Source organism: Carya illinoinensis, chromosome 10 (genome assembly GCF_018687715.1).
Source record: "Carya illinoinensis cultivar Pawnee chromosome 10, C.illinoinensisPawnee_v1, whole genome shotgun sequence".
NCBI lineage: Eukaryota > Viridiplantae > Streptophyta > Magnoliopsida > Fagales > Juglandaceae > Carya > Carya illinoinensis.
The window spans coordinates 10,335,848-10,360,563 of NC_056761.1; the positions used below are offsets into that span (position 1 = coordinate 10,335,848).

At 35.6% G+C, this 24,716-nt stretch overlaps 3 protein-coding genes across 14 annotated transcripts; all 3 read left to right on the forward strand.

The window, feature by feature from the left end:
* The first annotated feature begins 654 nt into the window (after nt 1-654).
* LOC122280083 (farnesyl pyrophosphate synthase 1-like) lies at nt 655-5,264 on the forward strand. The gene is made up of 12 exons (XM_043091040.1): nt 655-815; nt 1,618-1,642; nt 1,820-1,935; nt 2,255-2,341; nt 2,429-2,545; nt 2,628-2,716; nt 3,078-3,129; nt 3,832-3,927; nt 4,322-4,366; nt 4,466-4,555; nt 4,641-4,712; nt 4,905-5,264. The coding sequence occupies exons 1-12, from the start codon at nt 705-707 to the stop codon at nt 5,031-5,033; spliced, it is 1,029 nt and encodes a 342-aa protein (XP_042946974.1). The 5' UTR covers nt 655-704; the 3' UTR covers nt 5,034-5,264.
* A 1,675-nt stretch (nt 5,265-6,939) lies between these two features.
* Nucleotides 6,940-16,025, forward strand: LOC122279254 (C2 and GRAM domain-containing protein At1g03370-like). 3 transcript variants are annotated; one of them, XM_043089736.1, is made up of 9 exons: nt 6,940-7,863; nt 8,661-9,875; nt 10,269-10,451; nt 10,617-10,900; nt 11,034-11,150; nt 11,332-11,591; nt 12,731-12,893; nt 14,854-15,148; nt 15,240-15,416. In XM_043089736.1, the coding sequence occupies exons 1-9, from the start codon at nt 7,515-7,517 to the stop codon at nt 15,260-15,262; spliced, it is 2,889 nt and encodes a 962-aa protein (XP_042945670.1). In that variant the 5' UTR covers nt 6,940-7,514; the 3' UTR covers nt 15,263-15,416. The 3 variants fall into 3 exon arrangements, with proteins under 3 accessions (XP_042945670.1, XP_042945671.1, XP_042945669.1); XM_043089735.1 differs by having other exon boundaries at nt 6,942-7,863; nt 14,854-15,126; nt 15,240-16,025; XM_043089737.1 differs by lacking the exon at nt 14,854-15,148 and having other exon boundaries at nt 15,240-16,025.
* Nucleotides 16,026-18,181: 2,156 nt separating this feature from the next.
* Nucleotides 18,182-24,246, forward strand: LOC122280141 (BTB/POZ domain-containing protein At5g47800-like). 10 transcript variants are annotated; one of them, XM_043091131.1, is made up of 7 exons: nt 18,182-18,598; nt 18,672-18,761; nt 20,626-20,816; nt 20,946-21,015; nt 22,051-22,455; nt 22,556-23,299; nt 23,526-24,246. In XM_043091131.1, the coding sequence occupies exons 3-7, from the start codon at nt 20,758-20,760 to the stop codon at nt 24,051-24,053; spliced, it is 1,806 nt and encodes a 601-aa protein (XP_042947065.1). In that variant the 5' UTR covers nt 18,182-18,598; nt 18,672-18,761; nt 20,626-20,757; the 3' UTR covers nt 24,054-24,246. The 10 variants fall into 10 exon arrangements, with proteins under 10 accessions (XP_042947065.1, XP_042947067.1, XP_042947060.1 ...); XM_043091133.1 differs by having other exon boundaries at nt 20,673-20,816; XM_043091126.1 differs by lacking the exon at nt 18,672-18,761.
* Nucleotides 24,247-24,716: the final 470 nt, after the last annotated feature.

The following is a 24,716-nucleotide window of genomic DNA, read 5'->3' on the forward strand; positions in this document are numbered from 1 at the left end:
CGGACTACGAGAGTAGCATCCTTTTTGCCTTTATTCGCTTGTGACCTCAATCTACTTGAAAACTACAATACTGCCCTACCCCCCTAGCTTGCCCATTTACCGACCAAAAGGGTGCCAAATCTTTTAACTATAAAAATATTATATAATCCACCTAATAAATTATATAAAATCATACTAATTTATAAATTTATTTTATATAATTTTTTTATATTTATAATTATTTTCTAATAATATTATTAGGTTACATTAATTTCTAATTATAGAATATGTAAAGTTTATATCATGTCTTTAAAATTATTTTATAGAGGCAGTACCTAATTTTTACTTATTAATAAAAAAATATTTTAATCATAAAAAAATATTATAAAAATAATTTTAATAATTAACATAATTTGATATAATATATTAATTTAAAATTAATTTTATTATATAATAAATTTAACGTATCATATAAAATTATTATAATATTGTATACGTTATTATTTTATGCTCTACAAAGGCTATTTTGGTTCGTGCCGCCATCCATCACCATCAATAAATTAGGTAAAAGGTCTACAAAATATTCTTAATAAATAATGGCAACCTTCGAAATTTATATGAACTCTTGGCCCAATTATGATTCTGTTCTGAGTTCATTCCTGTTATAAAACCACCAGCACTTTTCAGTCTTCACTGCCCTCTCTAAAAGCTCTGCGTGGGTGTCAATGGCGGATCTGAAGTCAAACTTTCTGAAAGTATACTCCGTCCTGAAATCGGAGCTCCTTGAAGACCCTGCTTTCGAATGGACCGATGATTCTCGGCAATGGGTTGAGCGGGTACGTTGAATTTTCCATCTCATCTTCCTTCTCATTTTATCATCATTTTGCTTTCCATCCTTCCAGCTCTTCGTAATGCTCTGTCGCATTAGTGAAGAAGAACTTAAGCTTTTCTTTGGTTCGGATTGGTTGTTTACTCCGATTATTTGATTGCTATTGTCCTTTTAGCTTCTCTGCGTTTCTTGTTTCCAAACATAAATGCCGAATAACTCATACAAGAAAGACTGTAGACTTTTATCCTACGAAAGAATGAAAAGAGATCAGGCCGAAAGAGTCAAAGGTTATAGATTTGCTCTCCCATAAAACGAAAGGAAAACTGTGAAATGATTAAGCTCTGTTCATTGATTATTGTCCATCTAGTTTTTTCAACTTTTTCATTGAGCCCGCAAAAGAAAGAGCTCATTCTTGGTTTTCTTTGGTTTCCAACATTGGTGGGACGGCTTTTATCATGGAGCTCCGCTTTCATGAAGATTCCACTTTACTGTTATTATGGTGGCTATACTTAAAACCATACAAAATCTGTTCTGAAGGTAGTGATTATGGCTCGTAGACAAAGATGTATCCAACGAAAGCTAGAGTTATCTTTGTTCTTTATATCTTAAAAACTGTTGTGGGATTTTATAACCATTCCTAATAAGAAAGTTTCTATTTGTGGATCTCATTTAAAATTATATCTAAGTTCACAGCTTCACACGGTTAAACTCTCTTTCTTAAGTGTGAGTGCGGTTGCACGAGTCAATTCTTTAATTTATGTGGCTTCTTGTTGGTTTCCTGACCATCTTGTTAATTCTCTCTATTTCAGATGCTGGACTACAACGTGCCTGGAGGTAAGAATTGAGCATATCTGTAAATTTCTTGAACAGTTTTCTATGTATTTCATTCGAAGTATCAGTGTTTCTTAAACTTAGGCCATGAAAGGAAATTAAATGGGAGTGAAATAAGAAAACACTTTGTTTTTTTCAAGAAACATACTAAAAGATCTATGGATTATACTTATCTTTCAGGGAAGTTAAACAGGGGGTTGTCCGTTATTGACAGCTACAAACTGCTGAAAGAAGGAAAGGAATTAACTGAAGATGAATTTTTCCTTGCTAGTGCTCTTGGTTGGTGTATCGAATGGGTATGTCAATCTTAAACCTCTCCTAGTCAAAGGTTCTTTATGTAGATGAATCTTAATCACTAAGGCCTGGTTTACCAAACCAAACCATCTTATCTCATCTCATCTAATCATTACAGCTTTTTCAAACTCCCACATAAAATATAATTAACACTTCAACATTTTCAAATCTCAAAACAAAAATATTATAAAAATTATATTCTAACAATATTTTAGTCAACTTTCAACTTTTATCTCATTTTATCTCATCTGTGTAAATGTTTCAGCATTCTTCAGGTACATTACATAGTAACTAATCATTTATTGACGATAACATTTGCAGCTTCAAGCATATTTTCTTGTTCTTGATGACATTATGGATAGCTCTCACACACGGCGTGGTCAACCTTGCTGGTTCAGATTGCCAAAGGTTTGTGCCAACAGTGAACATGCTCTGGTTTCTTGTGGTTGCCATTATAGGTGAAGAAGATTGACTTGGGTTATTGGTATGTTCTAGGTTGGTCTGATTGCTACAAATGATGGGGTTCTTCTTCGAAACCATATACCCAGGATTCTTAGGAATCACTTCAGGAACAAACGCTACTATGTCGATCTGCTCGATTTGTTTAACGAGGTAATAGACATGTACAGATTTCCTTTGTTAGTTCTCATTTAATTGTTATGCTAAAATTTCAGTTATCTTGTACTTTACATAGGTGGAATTTCAGACAGCTTCAGGACAGATGATAGATTTGATTACTACAATTGAAGGAGAAAAAGATCTGTCCAAATACACTTTGTCACTGTGAGTTAAAATTACGAAAGATCTGCTAAGAAAATGATGTCTGCATCTTTTTGCTCAAGATAAATAACTTTCCCAGATGAAACTTCTAAGCCATCCATACTATGCACACTGATTTCTGCCTCAGCAAGGGAGTCACTAAGCCTGGTTTAGATTTCCACAAGAAAACTAAACATGAAATCTGTGAAGAAAGTCACCTTGTGTAGCATACATGATATTGACAAATTTCATATTAGGAATTGATGCTTTTCAGTACAGTGACAGATCCATCTGTCTTGCTTTAGACAACATAATCATAATTGCAAGTCCTGTGATTTGTTTTGTATGTATAATGTTGTTACTAACTGATTGACCTCTGATGCAGTCACCGCCGCATTGTTCAGTACAAGACTGCCTATTACTCATTTTACCTTTCGGTGGGTATAATTACTTATCGTGATGAAAGCACACATTGCAACATGCATTGACTAGATTATTAGTGATCTTCTTTCATTGTTGAGTTTTCTTTGAAGACATAATAATTGTTAAATCACCACTTGTCCCAAAAGTTTAAGCTAATGAGAAGAGGTAAATTTAATTATTTAATTACATATTCTAATAATCTCTCTCTCATGTGTGGGCCACGTTCATCAATAAGTAGGCCCAACACGTAGAATATTTAATTAATAGGATGAAGTGTGGAGTTAGTGTTTGAACTCATGACCTCTACTATAATACCATGTTAAATCACCACTTATCCCAAAAACTTAAGCAATGGAAAGAGGTAAATTTAATTATTTAATTTATATTCTAACAACAATAGTTTGCATCTCTGTGCCCATTTTGACATTGCTTGTCTTATCCCGATATACCTTTTATCTCATGTTCAATATAACACTAGCTCCTTGTTCCTCGGCATGTTGACTTCTATGATGACCTTTTCACAAAGCAATATTGACTAAATATTTGATGTCTTCAAAAACCATGTCATTACCATTTTATGTTTTGGTGTAGTAACTATATCATAGTACTATACTCTTGCAATGACATCTGATACTTAGGTCTTAATTTGTTCTTGCGCATTAAAAGGTTGCCATTTGGTTGACGACTTGCTGTTTAAATTCCATGAATCTACTCAGGTTGCATGTGCATTGGTTATGTCGGGTGAGAATCTGGACAAGCATACTGATGTAAAGAATATTCTTGTTGAAATGGGGGTCTACTTTCAAGTACAGGTAAATTGTTGATAAGCATATACAAATTGTAGTTAGGCTTTTCTCTCCAGAGCATTTGTTGGAAACTTAGAAATAAACAATTGGATTAAAAAACTTATGACGTATTGGGCTTGAGGACAGTATATTCATAAATAATTTGAAATTTGCAACAAACATGATTGTTTTAGTTGAAGTGATATTAAACTGTGTGAACTCCATATAATAATGAATAATGAAAAACCCTATCAGCTTAGTGATTTTGTCCCTCATTTTCTTGTTTGTTTTTATTTTTTTATTATAGAATCACTGAACTGTGGTTAATTCTGCCATTTTGAAATGTGTGCGCTGGTATAACATTTCTTTTTGCTCAGATGAACCTCTCTTTTCAATCTCAATTCTTTTCTTCTATTTGTAGGATGATTATTTAGATTGCTTTGGAGATCCTGAAACAATTGGCAAGGTGAGACTCAGAATGATGTGTTTATCCATATTTTTATTTAACTGAACTCCTGGTCCATTCGTTTAGTTTGTGGTTTACTTGGGTCCTTTCTGCCATCAGATCGGAACAGACATTGAAGATTTCAAGTGTTCTTGGTTGGTGGTAAAAGCATTGGAGCTAAGCAACAAGGAACAAAAGAAAATACTACATGTAAGAGGGAACTTTCCTTATACCTTTTGTCTTCCTTTCCTTATCAACATTGAGATTAACTTGGTCTTTGAATGTTTGTTTCCAGGAGAACTATGGGAAACCAGACCCAGCCAATGTTGCAAAAGTAAAGGCTCTCTACAAAGAACTTGATCTTCAGGTACCTCTTAAAGCAACTCCTTAAAATATACAACTAAATCATTAACGGGTAACAAAAATATGTTTTTGCCTGCTTCTCTCATATCCAGGAAGTCGATCTTACACATTGGATTATCTATTTTAATCTATGGTGTTTGGTCATTAAGTTTTTGTTTGTCCATGATCTTTATTTTCTCTAATCCCAACTTGATAGGGTGTATTTGCTGAGTATGAGAGCAAGAGCTATGAGAAGTTGACAGCCTCTATTGAAGCTCATCCGAGCAAAGCAGTTCAGGCAGTGTTGAAGTCATTCTTGGGTAAAATATACAAGAGGCAAAAATAGAGTCGTGAGAGAGAAAGGTCGGAAGATGAATGCCAGAATGGTCTCAGCCTTTTATACTGATTTGTATCTCTATGTTTCCCATTAAAAAGGAATAATCTCTTTGCATTATAGTCTTGTAAAACAATTTTCTTGCTGCTGGTTTTGCTTAGTTTTGTTTCCATTTCCAAATAAACATCTATGATTTTGTATTTTCAATTGATATTAGCCATCAGTGAATGCCTTAAGTACCAACCTCATCTTAGCATTTGGTTTTTTTTAGCCTTTACAATAAATGTCTTGATGTAGCTGAGTGAGATTTTGGCTGAACTCAAAACCAATAGAGATATTAATCTATATTGGACTATCCATTCCAAAATCAAAATAATAATATAATATTATATATTTTAATAATAATTTTTTATTTTTTTTATATTTTACAAATACACTCCATATATAATTTAATAATTTAATTTTTACTTAAAATTATTGTTTCCCAATTTTTTTTCTCAACCTAATTATCCAACAAACATATTTGAAGTAAAATATTGTTTTAGAGACTAATAGTGGTTGGTCAAATTTGAAAAAAGAAATAGAATTAATGTAGCTCAAAAGTAAAGTCATAGAATTTTAACTATTCCCTATCACTTTCGTTCAAATTAACCAAAATTTAATTAGAAAATGCCCAGTGCTTTAGGACCATTGTTTATGTAATTTGTACAAGAAGGAAAGGCAATCACTTCATTTTTCTTACAAAAATTCTAAGTGCTTTTTGTGTACTCTTTTGTACACTCTACTGATGTGATTGATTGAGTATTAAAATAAATTTACGCAGTCAATCACATTAATAAAATATGTAAAAATAACTATATATATCATTACTCTTATTCTTATTCTTTGAAACTTGGGACATTTGCACCTAACTAGTTCATCAACATGTAGTCAATTGGTGGAGAAAAGTCACTTGGCAATTAACTGAAAAACAATTCTACTACATGTACACGGACTTGCATATATTTTGGAGACTCGCTGACGTGGGTCAGTTGATATATTATTTAAAAAAATAAAACAAAACAAAAATGGATTTTAAAACATATTTCTTTTCCTAAAAGAGAAGCGTATCGAGCCAGGGAGCGCCAAAAGTCCATCCTGCTCTAAATCATGATTCGTTGACATACTTTAACAAGTCAATTCACTTTTATTTTCTCACTGTTTAATTCATTATATCAGTAATTGAAAAGGTCGCATTTAAGCAGCTTTATAATAAGATTATCAATATAAATATAAATTAGAACACAGTGAACCAAAAACAGGGAACTAGTTAATATGGAAAAAAATATATATTTATTATATTAGTTTTTTTTCTGCTGAATAAAAAAAAGTAAAAAGAATTATATAGAAATACTTTATTATAAAATAATTATAGAAAAATAAACTTATAAATAGACGTAATAACTTATATTATAAATTTATTTTTATTATAAAATAAATTTAACAGATTACATAAAATTATATAACTTTATTAGTTTATTTTTATAAAATCAGTTTATATTATAGAAATTTAATTATGCCCCATTTTCATATCTTCTCTCACTTGGTGGGCCACTTTGATTTCTAAATTTATTTCAACTCATTTTATTTAATTATTATAATTTTTTTAAATTTTAATATAAAATATTAATAAATAATTTAATTTTTTTAAATTTTAAAATAATAATAATATTAAAATTAATATTTTAAAAATATTTTATTTAATTTTTAATTTTTTTCTCAATTTAATTTAAATCAACGCAACGTGTAAATGCAACCTAAATTATTATGAAAAAAAAGGTTTAAAGATGAATCACAAAGATAAAGACAAAAAAGAGTTGAAGCATGAACAGTTAAACTAATCATTAAATTGGAATTGTTTTATTTGAACGCTAAATTCCGAATTCCCAATGATTTCAGCAAACTTAGTACGAACAAAGCTAAGAAAAGTCAAGAATTCCGACATACAACCATGGTTACATACTGAGAAAGCAGAGTAAAGTTGCAGAGTATTCTACTAGTTCGATCACTCTCTCTCCCACAACTTATCCATATTTTGGGTGGTCCAAAGTTTTCTCTATATTCTCTGCAAGTCCAATTTTCTTTGCCGGTTTCAAGGGTTTTTCATCCCAAAGTTTCTGTTATTTGTTTCTGAAATCTTCATTTTTGTTGAATTCATTGTTATATTCACTTTCAAATTGTTAAGAGTATAAGAGATTTGAGTATAGAGTATATTCAAATCTCTTATACTCTTAACACAAATCAATGCCAGTTTTAATGATCAGAATCGACGATTTTGTCAACATTACGCGTAAAAATACTAAAATTTTTCCTAACAGTTTCCATCTTTTTAGAGTTTGCTTGTGAGTTTTAGCCCTTAACGAAGAAAACTCAAATCCTACATTAACCCATATAATCTCTCTTATCCTTAGCAAGTCCATAAATTTTCTTCTTGATCTTACATACAAAAAGGGAATGAAGCTTTCGGTGCGTGTAATCGAGGCTCGGAATTTGCCGGCAATGGACTTGAACGGGTTCAGTGATCCGTACGTGAGGTTACAGTTAGGGAAGCAGAAGGTAAGGACCAAAGTGGTGAAGAAGAGCTTGAATCCCCAGTGGGGCGAGGAATTCGGTTTCCAGGTCGACAACTTGAACGAGGAGCTACTCTTCTCCGTTTTGGACGAAGACAAGTACACCAACGACGACTTTGTTGGGCAGCTCAAGATACCGGTTTCCCGGATCTTTGAGTCCGACGACAAGTGGCTTGGTCCTGCTTGGCATTCCCTGCAACCAAAAAATGAGAGATCCAAGAACAAGGACTGTGGTAATGCTTCATTTTTTTTTGCCAATTCGTGTGTTTTAAGTTCTTCTCTTTCTTCTTCTATTTATGTTGCTATGTTTGTGGAAATGCTATTTCTCACGTTTGTTTAATTTTGTCCCTAATTGGGTGCTTGAGTTTTTCCTTTCTTCTTGTAAGTAAGTTGCCATGCTTGTCTTAAAGCTGAGTTTGGCTATATGTGGAGTTTGTGAGCTTATTTAACATCACAAAAATTTTAAGCTGAGTTTTCATCCAAACACCCAGCTCTCAAATTACTAAACTCATTTCAACTCAAAACCTCTTTACACATGGGACCCATAACTTTTTTCAACTCAATACCTCTTTACACACACGACCCACAACCTTTTTTCAACTTCCCATAAATACATCTAAACTCATCTTAACATTTAAACACATCTAAACTAATTTTAGGTGGGCCCCATAAAACTCACTCCATCATCTCAACTCACTACTATTAATAAAGAACTCAATTCAGCTTAACATCCAAACAGGACTTAGTTGCATCACCGATATTGTCCTGAATATGATAATTCCTTTCTCTGGTTTTGAGATAACAATTTGAACTCCATTAGTTAATTTTCTGTGCCTATTGTACTTTGTTCTATCTTAATGAAACAGATTAGTCTATGCTGTCAGCCGCAATCCTTTGATTTCGGGATTGGAAAAAGGATTTTAATTCCATGATCTGTAGTTGACTATTCTGATCCTAACGTGGTTGTGTATTTGTAGGTGGTCGTTTATTTACTTGCAGAAATTGAAATTTTAATGATATTTTCCTACAGGTGAAATTCTTCTGACAATATATTTCCCCCAAAACAATTCATCCTTGGATTTGAATGGTAGTGGTGTTCATGGGTTGCAAGGGAGAAAATATGCAGATGAAACAATTGAATCATCTTCCAGTGGCCCCCTTGACCCACCTTCTCCATTGAGAGTGGAAGAAATTGCATCTTCTATGGAAGACAAGTCTTGTATGCAGAACTCCATTGCCGACAGAATTGCTCAGATTTTTAACAAACATTCGGACACAGATTCTTTGGCATCGAAGCCACCTGAAATTTCTGGACCTGAGGTTTATGAGAACAAGTCTGAGGATAAGTCTTCTTCTGATACGTTTGAAGAATTGATGAGGAAAATCGAGTCGAGGGATCAGCGAAATGAAATTCCCAACAATTTACCTGGAGGAGTGGTTCTTGACCAATTGTATCAGATTGCACCTCCAGACCTGAACTCTCTACTATTTTCACCTGATTCAAGGTTTTACAAACCGTTAGCAGACCTGCAGGGATCTACAGAACTGCAATTAGGACCTTGGAAATTTGAAAATGTTGAGAGTTTGAAAAGAGTAGTTACTTACATTAAGGCTGCAACTAAAGTAATCAAGGCTGTCAAAGCCACTGAGGAGCAAATGTATCTGAAAGCTGATGGGAAGGTTTTTGCTGTTTTGGCAAGCGTGAGCACTCCTGATGTCATGTACGGAAGCAACTTTAAGGTAGAAGTGCTCTACTGCATTACACCTGGGCCTGAGCTTCCGCCAGGAGAACAATCTTCCCATTTGATAGTATCCTGGCGAATGAATTTTCTACAAGGCACCATGATGAAAGGAATAATAGAAAATGGAGCCCGTCAAGGTATAAAGGAGAGCTTTGAGCAGTATGCCAGTTTATTATCTGAGATTATTAATCCAGTTGACTCTAAGGCACTTGGGTCGAATAAGGAACAGGTTTTGGCATCACTGCATGTGAAACCCCCATCAGATTGGAAGCTAGCTGTTCAGCATTTTGCTAATTTTACTGTAGTTTCTTCAATATGTATGGGATTGTATGTGCTTGTCCACATCTGGCTGGCTAGACCCAGCGCAATTCAAGGGCTTGAGCTCTTTTGGCTTGACTTGCCAGATTCAATTTCTGAGTTCATAGTCTGCAGTGTCATGGTTCTTCAAGGTGAACGGTTAATGAGGATGATTTTGCGTTTCATGCAGGCCAGAATAAAAAAAGGTAGTATTACCTGAGACAGTAGCCCTTTTTCACTTAGAAACAACAAGCTTTTGTCCCTTAAGTGCATCGCTCTTCTGTCTCCAGATGAGTCTCTGAGGTGTCTGTATTGTCAGTCTTTACTAAAAGTTCATGTTTCTTAAATAATATTAAAAGTAAATTTCAACTTGAAACAGAGAGTCGAATGCTTTTGTATTTTGGTTTCCATTTCAGTTGTGCTGCTGTCATTTCTGCATTTTTAATTATTCTATTTCCATTGTGAAGATCTTTGAATTGCAGGCCTCTGCTGTGTCTCAACTGCCTAAACCGTTTTAATTACTCTCTTCCATCTGTATCTCTGTATGTCATGTTTCTTTTTGGATTTGATTTTATTTGATTTTGTGTATCCAATAATAGGCAGTAATCATGGAATCAAGGCGCAAGGAGATGGCTGGTTTCTAACTGTTGCCTTGGTTGAAGGAATTAATATAGCAGCTGTTGATTCAAGTGGGTCCTCTGACCCATATGTGGTGTTTACTTGTAAAGGGAAAACTAGAACCAGCTCAATCAAGTTTAAAAAATCTGATCCTCAATGGAATGGTGAATATCATTTCCTTCCTCATCAGTTCTTTTACAGGCTGTTAAATGTTATATTCTGTTACATCACTGATCTTACAGTCGTTGGATTGTATTTGTATAAACAAAATTTGAATCTGAATTTTAACCTGATTGTTTTTCTTCTCGTGACCACGTTCCTTTTTGCAGAGATATTTGAATTTGATGCTATGGATGAGCTTCCTTCTGTCCTGGATGTGAAGGTTTATGATTTTGATGGACCTTTTGATGAAATTAAATCTCTGGGACATGCCGAAATCAATTTTCTGAAATATAATAAATCAGATCTAGCTGATTTGTGGATTCCTCTTCAAGGAAAGTTAGCTCAGGCATGTCGGTCCAAGCTTCACTTAAGAGTTTTCTTGGACAATAGTAGAGGTGGCAATGTTGTTAGAGAGTATCTGAGTAAGATGGAGAAAGAGGTGGGGAGGAAGGTACATGGCCAATTATACTTTGGAAATCCACATTGCTATCCGCTGATTTGTTTATTTATTTTTTATGTTATTTTAAGCCATGCACTTGGTTTGTCTACTTCTGTTGTTATTAACTTAACTAATCCTTTTGTAGATGAATGTGCGGTCTCCTCAAACAAATTTAGCCTTTCAAAAACTCTTTGGGCTTCCACCAGAGGAGTTTCTCATTAATGACTTTACCTGTCATCTGAAACGGAAAATGCCCCTGCAGGTGCTGTTGCCATGGTTGAATCATGCTTAAAAATTTTATGGCTTCACACTTTCTTTAAAACTATTTTAATATTTAAGCTGTAGTTAGAGAAATTAAATGCTGACATTCTTGCCTTCCATGAATTTAACTGATGCGTGCTTCCAAAGTTATATCCCATCAACTTGTAGTTGTTTCTGTGCAGGGTCGCTTATTTCTATCAGCAAGAATAATTGGGTTTCATACAAATTTATTTGGACATCAGACTAAATTCTTCTTCCTTTGGGAGGATATAGAAGATATCCAGATTGTTCCACCTACTCTATCATCGATGGGCAGTCCAATTATTGTCATGACTCTCCGGCCAGGCAGAGGTATGGATGCCCAGCATGGGGCAAAGACAAAAGAAGACGGCAGGCTGAAGTTCCGTTTCCAGTCCTTTGTGTCCTTCAATATAGCACATAGGTAGTTAAATAAAAGAGCATCTTATATTATAACACGTTAAATCTTTAAGTTAAAGGTGGAGTTCTTATTTTTTCCTTAGCTCTATAATTTTATTTTGTTCGATTATATCTCTTTTTTTGTCTTCTCTGGCCTTTTGTATTGGGTTCAAGCACCTTAAACTTGACCTATCTTTTTTTTCTTTGCACTTGCACGGTGTATGCTGCACATTACTTGACCATTCTTAATGATTTTGTGCCATTTTACTGTCATGTTTGTGCTTCCTGTAAGTTCTACCATGCCTTCCTTAAGGGATTAAGGGTACAGTCTTTGTTTTTCTTTTTTAATCATTCCAGCAGCAAAGGTAAGCTAATGCTTCTGAGATATGCATTATGGGACTTGTACCTGTTTTGATGATTTCTGTTTATTTTGGATTTATTTTTAATATATTATTGTCTACTTCAGCTCCCTTTGCTTCACTCAATCTCTGTCAGCTTCCTAATATTCTTTTTTTTTTTATTGATTTTATATTTCTGCTTGCTTATTTTCCTGGGTAAGTGGTTGCTGCTGTACCAGAGAGCATGTAATATACTTTTATTTTAATGAAAGGAAAAGGATTATGCTTTTTTTCCACCTAAAAAAAGTTATGATTGTCTTCGTTGTATAGCTCCCTGATAGTTTTCTTGTCTTCTTTTTTTTTTTTTTTTGGGTCAGGCCATGATGGTCTGTTCAATTCAGCTTATTGTATGTGCATGTTATTCCCAATTGCCACAATTTTGTACTAGAGCTTTCTTGTATACCCAGTTGACATAAATTCCCTTGCATTTGATTGGCATATTGCACTTTCTTCACCTGCTCTATTATGTGGGACATTTGCAGTAAAGTTAGATACCAGAAGATGCATGTTTAAAACAATCTGCACCCTTTTTCTCTTGTTAGAATATTCTTTATATCATTTCTGATGCTTATACTGTGTCGATTGATATCCTTTTATTGCTTGAAATGGTGAAAAAACCCACTTAAACACTAATCAATGCACTCTTAATTAGTAATGATGCTGTGTAACAACAACAGAATAGCGTCTGGAAGGAAAAGAAACAAGAAAAGAATATTAGAAAAATTGGACCTCCTGTTTTGACTTAACATTTGATGGTGCCCAATAGGACAATCATGGCTCTATGGAAAGCAAGATCTTTGAGTCCTGAGCAGCGGGTGCAAATAATTGAAGAATCTGAAGCCAAAAGCATCCAAACCGATGAGAGTAGCTCATTGGGCCTTGATGATGTCAGCATGTCTGAGGTTTATGCATCTGCCCTCTCTGTTCCTGTAAGCTCTCTCTCTCTCTCTCTCTCTCTCTCTCTCTCTCTCTCTCTCTCTCTCTCTCTCTCTCTCTCTCCCTAACATATCTTTATAACCATTTTATAAGGATGCGTTGAAACGTGGTTCCTTAGGAACATATCTCTTGTTATTTTGCTTTAGCAATTTCCTATCTCGTGCCTCAGGAGTCAGGAAATTGGAACTTTTCAATTTCTATTAGAGATGATGTGTGTGTGTGTGTGTGTGGGTGTGGGTGTGTGGGTAGTTATGTGTGCACATAAAACCCCTTGCATATCACATGTTTTCTTCTTTTTCATTTTGGTCTTCAATATTATATCTGTGTTTCTTTACCACTGTTGAGTTTTTTGCTCCTTTGCATTTGTCCCACATGAATGGGAAATGAAGAAGGACAAAGGCCCAAGGCCTATAAAAGGAGGCTTAGACTCCTTGGTAAAGTGCACTAGTCAAAGTTTAACTAGAAACTTTTGACTCTAGTAAAATTCCTCTATTGACCTTTTTTGTAAAAAGGGAAGAGGTGTGAGTTAAAGTTTTGCTAGTGGGGAAAGTTTTATGGGTGTATATGAGGTGAGGAAAAACATTGTGTGATTGTAACAATTTCTCACATAATGAATTTTCTTCTTTAGTTTGGTTTTTTTTTTTTCTGGTTTAGGAGTTTTCCACATAAAATCTTATGTTATTATTTCTCTATTTTCTTGTTATTCCTACAAAGGGTAGATCCTAGAGGAGGTGAATTTGGGAAATTCATATTCCCAACAGTGGTATCAGAGCCTAGGTCCTTTTGGTAGGAGTGAAGTTTTAGTGTAATAGTGTGGATACGTACTGTCTAAGGAGGTTCTGTTTAGGAAATTGAAAAATTTAAGCGTGTCCATTATGACTCTCCAATCTTTCTTGGGAACTTACTTAGTGAGGTACTATTCATTTCTACGGTAAAATTCATCAAGGCAATATCAGGAATGAGGTAGAGAAATTAGATTACACAAGACGTTGAAGGGCAGATCAACCCCTGAAGTCAGCAGTGAAACTAGCGACTGATGAAACGGCTAGTACAAGGAGCAGGTTCGGCAAGTGGCTCTAAGTCAATAAATGGAGATACTGATATTGATGCTAACTTTGTATCTCTCTCCATGGAAAAATGGACATGTATATCCTCATGGCATACCGCTAATTCTCAAAGTTGTCATGATAGAGGATGTGTTAATGTTAGCAGGTCCACAAGTTTGCACACAAGCATTGGTTTGGCATTGATGTAGGGGGTGTGGTGAAAATTCATGTCGATGGCTAATGAACTTCCAGGAAAGCCAAACATGAAAGTTACACCATAATTTTCAGTAAGGTTGTTTTCGACATGGGTCAAAGTGAAATGTTTTGAATTGGTTTGTTCTGAGTAGGTATGCTTTTATGGTGGAGCATGATAGCGGAAGTTATGAAGATCTTCATTGAAGTGGAGCTTGGCTATAGGACTAGTCAAAGTTGCAAAGTGGAGATTGTTGGTTTTTTGCTCCTTTGCATTTGTCTCACATGGATGAGAAATGAAGAAGGACAAAGGCCCAAGGCCTATAAAAGGAGGCTTAGGCTCCTTGGTAAAGTGCACCAGTCAGAAGTTTAACTAGAAACTTTTGACTCTAGTAAAATTCTTTTGTTGACCTTTTTTGTAAAAAGGGAAGAGGTGTGAGTTAAAGTTTTGCTAGTGGGGGAAAGCTTTGTGGGTGTATTTGGGGTGAGAAGAAAAATTGTGTAATTGTAACAATTTTTCACATAGTGGATTTTCTTCTTTGGTCTAATAGTTTTTATCCGGTTTAGGAGTTTTCCATGTAAAATTTTGTATTGTTTTTATTTCTCTATTTTCTTGTTATTCCTACAAATGGTAGATTCTAGGGGGATGTGAATTTGGGAGGTCCAAATTCCCAACAACCACTGACCAACAATTTTGTCTTCGTGGTGATTTCAGGTTAGTTTCTTTATGGAGGTATTCAGCGGGGGAATATTGGATCATCGAGTTATGGAGAAGGCTGGTTGTCTTAACTACTTTTACACCCCGTGGGAATCAGAAAAAGGTGATGTCTATGAGAGGCACATACGTTACAAATTTGATAAAAATATTTCCTGTTATAGAGGAGAGGTGACAAGTACTCAGCAAAGGTCGACTCTTTCTGATAAGAATGGATGGCTTGTTGAGGAGGTTATGACACTCCATGGAATTCCACTTGGTGACAATTTCAACGTATGGTGTATGACTGCTCAATGTATCATTGCAATCATTTTTCCTGTTCGTCTTATTTTTTGCTTACTTTATTGGCTAGGCAGGATTGACCTGTGTCTTTTCTTCTTTTGCAGCTTCATCTCAGATACCAAATTGAGGATTTACCCCCCAAATCCAAGCGTTGTATGGTCCGGGTATATTTTGGAATTACATGGCTGAAAAGCACTACAAATCAGAAAAGGATTACAAAGAACATCATGAAAAATATGCAAGATCGCCTGAAGACGATCTTCTGCGTGGTTGAAAGGGAATTTGCTGCTAGATAGTGGATGGATTTACTGTATTTTGTACGTCAAGATACAGACTTTGAACATCATCTTTTTTCAGTACTATATGCTCTCCATTTTTTATTCGTCCAAAGCTGAAGCTAGACTTCATGACAAGTCCTAATCTTCCCCAGCCGAAGTGCCTTCTAAGTTGATTTCCTGTTAGTGCAGCAAATTTTTTATCTTTGACAACGCCGGATCGATTGGAGTTCGTTTGACGTGTCTGATAGAATGACTTCCCAATCTCCATTGCTCCTCTTGACTCTCCAATCTCCATTGCTCCTCTGTAAGTAACCCCATTCAGTAAGTAGATTGGCAGAAGAAAGCAGAAGAATCTCAAATGATGTACAAGTTTTATCAGTACAGAATTGGGGTTTGTCATTACTAACCTCTTGAATTAGTTGTGGAATTAGATATAGGACTGTTGTCGGTAGCCTCATCTCAAGTATATACAAATGTTGTATCTATGTAGTAGTACTTGCTGTTTGCTTACGGCTTTAGTGCTGGACAAAGGATAGAAGCATCGTTATCCTACAACTCTGTAAATATTCATAGAAATTAAGCTTGAATTTAAATGTATTACTTTTATTTATTTATTTTATGTCTGTATGAACAGAAAAATTAAGTCATATATGGAATGCTAAAGGTCGTGATGTTGATCAGCATGAGCAAAACACATTAAAAGCTAATTAAATTAGTAAAAAAATTCAAATAATTGTTTCTATGATTATATATTATAATGAAACTCATCACGTATATGTATCTATTGGGCGAGTGATAATTCTATATATGTATTTAAAAAAAAAAAAAAGAAGATAAAATCCCAAAAGGGCATGCATGATTCAAAAGCCCAAGAGATCTCAAGACAGGCTGAGTTTTGGAGGTATACATACCATCCGACTTCGAAAATTTAGAACAAATTTGAGAAGTGAGATGAAATAAGAATTTTGTGAATGATAGTAAGATAGTTTCGGATATGATATATCAGATGTCTAAAAATTCTCCTATCTGTCAAACCCAAAATAAGCAAAGAAGTCAAGCTATTTTGGAATTTCTGGGACAGGCACATGATTATGATGAAGAAGTGGAGACCATTCAGTACAGCCATTAATTTGAGTAATTTCCAACCTTCACTTATTGCCTGACCTAGGCATTGGAATATAACCTGATATTGTTTTGTTACTCGGATGTCACGCATGCTCATACATACATACATACATAGTCAGAATTAAAGAAGTTAGGATGCAGTCATGACTATGATTGGTTGGTGCTGGAAGTCTTTCTTATAAAGGTTAATGGCCACATGCATGGTTGGCTTTTCCGAGTTGAAGGGTGGCTTTAGCGACCACATGCACAGTTATAGAGACTCTATATATGTTAATTATGACATGAGAACTGATCATGATTATCCTGTTCTCAGTATATATTGATGTTATAGTAATTGGTTAACAATCAAACTTAAAAATGAAAACTTTGGGTCTCAATTACGACCAACTTACAATTACTTAGAAAATGAAGGGTAGTTTTATAAATTGAAATCTACTTTTAATGAAGGGTGATAGTTATATTGTAAAATATTTGTAAAAAAACTTGTCAACTATGTAATGAACACTGATATTTACATCTTTTTGTCTTCTATTTTTAGGTCTTACATTTTGGGAGAAAAAAAGATAAATGATTCCAATCCATGACAACTATATATATATATATATATATATATCATGATCATCCTCAGCAACTCAACATATATAGTATATTCATTTTGAAAAATACTTTAGTTATAAAGGGATTACATAAAAATAAACTTACAAAGAGATGTGACTTGATGTGGTACGTTAGATTGTAAAGTCATTTTTATGATCTAACCAATCACATAAAATTATATCAATTTATTGGTTTAGTACTTTAAACTTTTTCATAATTTTTGTATGTCTGTAGCAATTCTTCTTTATTTTTTTAGGTCAGGAACAATATTGCATAATTTCAATGTGTCATTGCTTTTAAGGTAGTTCAGCCACTTTGAGCACAAGTAGGATACATCAAAAAAAAGTTGTCTTAACAGTTAGCTGGCGCGTCTCCTTCGAATTGGTAGGGATTGAAGGGATGGGTGGGCTTAGCTTCTTCTCCCTGTAATTTACATAGAAATCGTGTGGGACATCGAAACACAATCTCGTAGGAAAAACTAAAATCAATGAGAGAAGATTCATGCACGTGCTAATATACAGCACACGAACACAAAGAAACATACACGCATGGAAGTTGACAGAACACAGTGATGGGCAGGGAAGAAGAAGTAGTTGTCTGTGTTGGGCCTCCAAAACAACAAGCACAGAAAGCCAGAGAAATCCCATCAGGATGATGTAGAGACGGTACAGGACAAGACACGTGGCCGACATGCAGATCAAGGAGACCTATGGATCGGGGATTGAAGAATATAGGAGAAGATAGTGGGGGGAAGCATGATGAGAGGATGAACAGGAGAGATCAATCTTGGACCCCACCATGAGAGCATTAATCCCCCCATTGCTGCAGCTTGCCCACTTGCCTCATGCATGCTTTTTTGTGAATTCAATCGTGGGGCATGAGACTTCTCAAGCTCTTGGGGGCCGGGGATAAAAAATGAGGAGACAGCTGCTTCCCTTTTCTATTCTGTTCAAGCGGCTTATCATAATATGCTCTTGATACATTACCACGTTGACTAATACCAACCAGCCACACTCTCTCTCTCTCTCTCTCTCTCTCCAATAGTCTTGGTGGCACACTGGGGGGCCTCGTTTTTATATGTTTGGCGTGCCTCACTGGCTGATTTTACAGAAAGCCATAGGCCTCCCATCTCTCTCTCTCTCTCTCTCTCTCTCTCTCTCCAAGGATCATAATATCATATGCATGAAACCCATTCGACGGACGTCCGAATGAATGCATCTCATGTCCATGTCAGCTGATGCATATATATGTATACATGTTTCTGACTTTAGACCCCCCATATTGTTGTTTTGAATCAGAATAAGGAGTACTTTCGCAGCTTCACCTGCTCGCTTTCTCAACTTGGTGCTTTCAAGGTTGGAGTTCAAAGGCCAGGCTAAATTTACGTGAGCCTTCTCAATTGTGAATTAAACATTAATGCTTTCTTGGCATCAAAGTACATGAACATCGATCAGATATTTGTGGTACGTCTCTCTTCCCATCTGTCCCCTCCTCCCTTCTCCCCTTCAGTTTTTGAATTGTCAATGTATTTTCCAGTATCAGTTGAGCAATCAGTCCCACTGCTGGCTGGATAACTCTCTAGTTCTTATTGTCGAATCCTACTCCACAACAAACCAAAAGCTCAAGGTTCTTTTTCGTTCTGTTATACAGATCATGATCAAGATTCTGCTACCATTTGCTAGCCGATAAAATAAGTAGCAGATAAAAATTCCAAAAGAATATAGACAAAAAGAAAGCACTGGATCTTTTTTTCTTTTTCTTTTTTTTTGGGGGGGGGGGGGGGGGGGGGGGGGGGGGTGGTTGAAGTAAGTTCTTTAGGCTATAAGACCAGAGCGAGTGGCATCCAATCATCCAACTTTGATTATGTATGCATGCAGAGATCGTCGAGCTTATCTTTCCAGAAGCAATATTACTTTAACCTGAGTTTTCATGTTCTTCATATATATTGAGATCATCTGCCTTTCGAAAAAAGTTTATTTGGAGGCTGCCGCACGGTAGCTAGCTATACTTTCGTGCTTGGAATAAAAATCTCAATGGCTGATCTTTCCAATCATCTGATAAAGAAGTATTGGGTGTGTGCCACGTTAGCCTCTACGTGGTTCTTTCTTTTCCCACGATTTGTCTGCAAAAGCGGAGACCAGTAACACTAGGTTAGATTTTAACAAAGAAGTGGTGATAAATGCAGCTGGACCAACATCCCATTATAACCCCCCTTGGAAGAACTATAGAACAACATGAGAAGATTCTTCTTTTAATTTTCCTTTTGCTTTTTCAATTTTCTATCTTCTGTTGACTGGGTAGCAGGAAAAGTACTTGTTTTTTACTCTCTCTTCCAAGAAATTAAAAGTAGGGGCGTACTTGCCCAGAAACCATCTATGAATACATATATAGTTTCATACTAAAGTCAATCAAATGTTTTGATGATAATCATGATTCACGTAGTTGGAGGTACTGTTAAAAGTTAAAAAAAAAAAAGGAAAATTGGTTGCACCCCTCTGATCGTCATTTCTCTAAGAGTTGAGAGAGCATATTATATTATATAGACTGGAAAGTATTAATAATGGACATCAGCCAAAATGGATTTTTAGAGTGTACATCAAATCATATCATGATATAGAGTAGATAAGACTTATCTTGACTCAAAGTTCCACGTAACCCCACCATATTTTTTTTTCTGTTTAAAATAGTGAAATCTGTCATGTCTATAAGCAATGCTAGATAAAAACTTCGGACGTTTAAGTTCAGAGCATTGCACAAGTTGCACAATGATTATTAATACTAATTGATAAAGGGTAGTCTTCGGGATGGCCGCATTGCACAAGTTGAGCTTCAAGTTGTTGATTTTAATTATGCGAGGTGCTTATCAAGATTGGAATTACCCTTTATCATGAGCAGCACCCTTTGAGCTTCAAAACCTTGTCTTTCATGATCTCTACTATTTTTTATCTCTTTTACTTCCAATCAATTTTCTTTTCCCATTTTTAATATTATTTTCTTTCCCCTTTTTTCGCAATTCTTTTACTGAATAACGGTCGGATAATTAGTTTATTCGAATATATGTCACTGGGTTTTTGCAGGTATGTTCTGGATCACAGTTTTGTCAAGACTCAAAATCGGATAATTACCACTTTTCCAATTGGTTTTTAGTTTTAATTTTACAAGCCTTTCATACAATTTTCTCTGAGTTCATGTTAGCTAGTCTGGAATCTGGATACTCTAATATTGTAACAACTGTTTTGAAATCAAAATTTGGGTAAAGCTAATCTCAACTGCAATGAAATCTGACTTTTGAGTCATTATCTGAAGTGAGTTTCTTTCCAAAAAATTTAATTCCCAGATATGATGATATCACTGCTTTGATGAACATGAATCATGTGTCCACTTATTTTCATGCATCCATTAATTGCATGCCAAGTGTTCTTGCTTCTTTCTTTCTTTGTTTTGATTTTCTTCATTCTGACACTCGCTTCTCCATCATTAAATATGACAGACAACATCTGTATTTTTTGACTCTGGCTTTCAATTGGAAATCATCAGGAAAGGGCACACATTCCAAATTCATGATATATGAGCAGGAAAGACTGATCGAGATCTTTTCATAGAAAGAAAACACCTTCATAAAATGAAGTTTATGAAACTTGGCATAAGGCCAGATACCTTTTACACCGAAGAAGCTACCAGGTTTGGATCATCATCTATTATAAACTTCCAATATTTGTGCTGAGATTGATAACGAAGCTGCTGTGTTCAGGAATGTGTTTCATTTTTTAGGGATGAAACTGAGAGAGTTTGTTTCACTAATGCATGTAGGACCCTGATCTCAGATTTACGTGGCGATATTGTGATTCAAGTTAATGATACCAGCTATCTCCTCCATAAGGTATGAACGGATAAGAAATCCTTGATTAAGTCTCTTTCAGTGAAAAATATAGTGATGATTTTGTATTTCTGTTCTTACAGTGATGAAATGATTTTTTTTTTTTTTTTTTTGTTCCATGTATTCCTTCCTGCATGTTTCCCATTCAAACTCAAGTGCTTTTCAAGATTCAGATTGAAAAAGTAGAGATTACATTTTACATGCTATGCACACGACATGCATGATGCAGCAAGTCAATTTGTAGCTGAGTCGATCATGAACCGAAAGTGGTAAAAAAAATGAAAAAAAAAAAGTATTTCTTGGAGCTAGGAAGTGTAATATCCTATATTGAATATAGGAAAGTGCTGAATGATATTTCGAATGATATTTCGCGTTGTTTTGAAGTTGGGAGGGAGAAGTTCCAGCTTTTTGTAAAGATCCTGATATGAAATCACTACTTGTACTAAAAGTTTAAGCAGATGTGAATAGGTATATTTAATTGTTTGTATTATATTCTTAACACTCTCATTCATGTATCAACCAAACTCCCTCTCAATGAGTAGCCCAATACGTGGAATATTTAATTAAATGTGTAAAGTGTAGAGTCAGGGTTCGAACTCAGGATATCAGAGCATCTTTGATACTATATGAAATCATCACTTATCTCAAAATTTTAATGGAAAGAGGTAAATTTAATTATTTATATTATTTTATTAAACTCAAATTGTAACATCGACTAGTACTTTTAAAGCATAGGCCAAAAGGTGGTTTAAACTTTCCTTGAATAGTTAAATGGTATCAGAATCAATTCCAAGCAGAAAGTATGGGACTTGAGCCCTGCCACCTATTATGGAATGACTGTACAAGAATGTCACGAGTTTGAAGTTGAAGTTGAAGATAGCGTTTCAGGATCTTCAGGTTCTTATGGGTTCCCTGAAGAGGACTATCTTCAGGTTCTTATGGGTTCCCTGAAGAGGACTGCTGTTGATTGTGCTAATGCTGTCTCGCTTCTTTTTTAGTCACTGTTGCTTGGATTCTTGTTAATTGTGTTGGTCTTAGCTGCAGTTTCCACTGCTTCCAAAGTGTGGACTCTTGCAACGGCTTTGCTCAGAGTCTGGCGATTCCAACAACTTTACAGTTGAGCTTCATGATCTTCCTGGAGGGGAAGAGGCTTTTGAACTGTGTGCTAAGTTTTGCTATGGGATTACCATTAATGTCAGTGCTCGCAACTTTGTACCAGCATTCTGTGCTGCTAAATTTCTTAGAATGAATGAATCTGTAGAGAAGGGGAACATGGTTCTCAAACTTGAGGCTTTCTTCGCTTCATGCATTTTGGAAGGTTGGAAGGACTCTATTGTGACACTCCAGAGCACATCCAATTTACCTGAGTGGTCTGAGACCTATGGAATCACCAGAAAGTGCATCGATTCCATCGTTGAGAAAGTCCTCACACCCCCATCAAAGGTGAACAGTTTTACTTCTTTTCTCCCCCATTCTAAGATGATTGAAGTTAAGATTTTGTTCTTCTTTAGATATATAAAAGAATTTCTTAAAATCTCTGCAGGTTGCATGGTCCTACACTTACACTAGGCCCGGTTACTCCAAGAAAAGCCGACATTCTGTTCCGAAGGACTGGTGGACAGAAGATATATCCGACCTTGACATAGACATGTTCCGCTGTATTATCACTGCCATCAAAACAACATGTATAATGCCACCACAGCTTATTGGTGAAGCCTTGCATGTCTATGCCTGTCGCTGGTTACCAGACACAACAAAGAAGAGTCCTCTAGAAGCTGGTTTAGTGCCTCAAACTGAAGGACTCAAGGAGAAAAACTGGCTAATTCTTGGAACTATAGTGAGCATGATTCCCGGAGACCGAGGATCAGTTTCAGTTGGCTTTTTGCTAAGGCTTCTTAGCATAGCATATTATGTTGGAGCCTCTCCAGTGACAAAATCAGAGCTCATAAGGAGATGCAGTCTGCAATTTGAGGAGGCAACAATGAGTGACTTGCTCTTTCCCTCGCACTTAACCTCTGAGGGGCACTCTTACGACGTGGACTTAGTTGTGGCAGTTTTAGAAAGCTTAGTGGTGCTATGGAGAAGACAGCCCCCTACAGCCGCAGAAAACAGACATTTTTTGGGATCCATCAGGAAGGTTGGGAAGCTCATTGATTCTTATATTCAAGTGGTTGTAAAGGATGTCAACATGCCGGTTTCAAAAATAGTATCACTTGCTGAAGCACTACCCGACATTGCACGGCCAGAACACGATGACCTTTACAAGGCAATCAACATTTATCTAAAGGTATGATTCAAAACACAGCCTAAGTGAAGGATTGACGAGAACAAACTTGCCATGAACTTTCAAATTATTTAAGACCTAATGCCATGAGATGCAGGGCAATATGATTCTTGATTATTGATGTCAAGCTAAAAGCATGGATGAGTTATTAGCAGGAAGCAAGTGCATGGTAACTTTATCACTAATTTCACTTCTTGCACATCCACAATGTGTTTCAATGTATTTACAGGCGCATCCTGACCTGAGTAAAGCAGACAGAAAGCGCCTCTGCCGAAGTCTAGACTGCCAAAAGCTATCTCCAGAGGTACGTGCCCATGCTGTGAAAAACGAAAGGCTACCATTAAGAACTGTGGTGCAAGTCCTCTTTTTTGAGCAAGAGAGAGGTTCCAAGGAAACTAATCACAAGCTACTTCTTCCGGAGCTGATTCGTAGGGGAACGCAGGCACTAACTGCAGGAAACGATGAGGGTAAGCTAAAAGTAGGTCCAGATGAAAAACTTAGTAGAAGGGAGGGGCCAGGAAGAACCACCATTGCCAGAACCAGTGAAAGGGATCAACAAAAAATGAAGAGATCAGATGGAAAGTTGCCACTAGCATTGGAAAGAAAGTTGGCCATTTCTGAAATTGAGGAAGTGGAGTCAGAGAAGGAGAAGGAAATAAGAGAAGAAGGAATGTCTCGGAGAAAACTGGAGCCTAAGAAGATTGTATCAAAGGGAAGCAGATCAGACCATAGCCAGGACAGAGTCAGAGAAAGATAGTAAATGAAAACCATCCAGTTTCTCCTTCAACTTACGGTAATAGTTTAATTGGCCTTTCGTTATGTTACTAAAAATGCTGTTCTTTTTAGAAGTGTATAAGCCGTTTGCATCATTTGTGTTCATAGAAAGTTATTGTTAAGCTATCTATCAGAAGCTCCATATCACTGCTATCTAGAAGACTTGTTTGTCTTTACAAACCATTTCATTTCATCTAATCACTACACATTTTCCAAACTTCAACACAAAATATGATAAACAACTTAACTTTTTCAAATAATATTATTATCCGAGTAATGCTAAATACAGTTTTAAGGTATACAATCCTTGTGCATTTCTTTAAAGAAAAAAAATCAGGGGCTCATCACAATTTTTTTTTTTTTTTTGTCATTTCATTTAAGTCTCAAATTTATGATTTATCTACTTTTTTATAAAAGAAGTGTATGTGACTTGTACACTCTAAAACTATACAAATCATTTTCCTATTGTCCAGGCATTTTCACAGAGACAATGTACCCGAATTCCCATAGTTAGCTTGAATTCGATGACAATTATGTTGAGTGCACATCCCTTTATTAAAATATATACAATAGCCAACTAAAAAAATTTTAAAAAAAGTTGAAAGAAAAAAATATCACTGTTGCAAGGGATATTTAGTCCATATGT

Bases quoted from the DNA above. Each gene is read 5' to 3' on its own strand.
- LOC122279254 (XM_043089735.1), top strand. From the start codon at position 7,515: ATGAAGCTTTCGGTGCGTGTAATCGAGGCTCGGAATTTGCCGGCAATG. The intron at 11,592-12,730 runs GTAGTTAAATAA...GGTGCCCAATAG, and splicing joins TCCTTCAATATAGCACATAG to GACAATCATGGCTCTATGGA. The intron at 15,127-15,239 runs GTATGGTGTATG...CTTCTTTTGCAG, and splicing joins CACTTGGTGACAATTTCAAC to CTTCATCTCAGATACCAAAT.
- LOC122280083 (XM_043091040.1), top strand. From the start codon at position 705: ATGGCGGATCTGAAGTCAAACTTTCTGAAAGTATACTCCGTCCTGAAA. The intron at 1,936-2,254 runs GTATGTCAATCT...TAACATTTGCAG, and splicing joins TTGGTTGGTGTATCGAATGG to CTTCAAGCATATTTTCTTGT. The intron at 3,130-3,831 runs GTGGGTATAATT...GAATCTACTCAG, and splicing joins ATTACTCATTTTACCTTTCG to GTTGCATGTGCATTGGTTAT.
- LOC122280141 (XM_043091131.1), top strand. From the start codon at position 20,758: ATGAAGTTTATGAAACTTGGCATAAGGCCAGATACCTTTTACACCGAA. The intron at 21,016-22,050 runs GTATGAACGGAT...TGTTGGTCTTAG, and splicing joins CCAGCTATCTCCTCCATAAG to CTGCAGTTTCCACTGCTTCC. The intron at 22,456-22,555 runs GTGAACAGTTTT...AAATCTCTGCAG, and splicing joins TCCTCACACCCCCATCAAAG to GTTGCATGGTCCTACACTTA.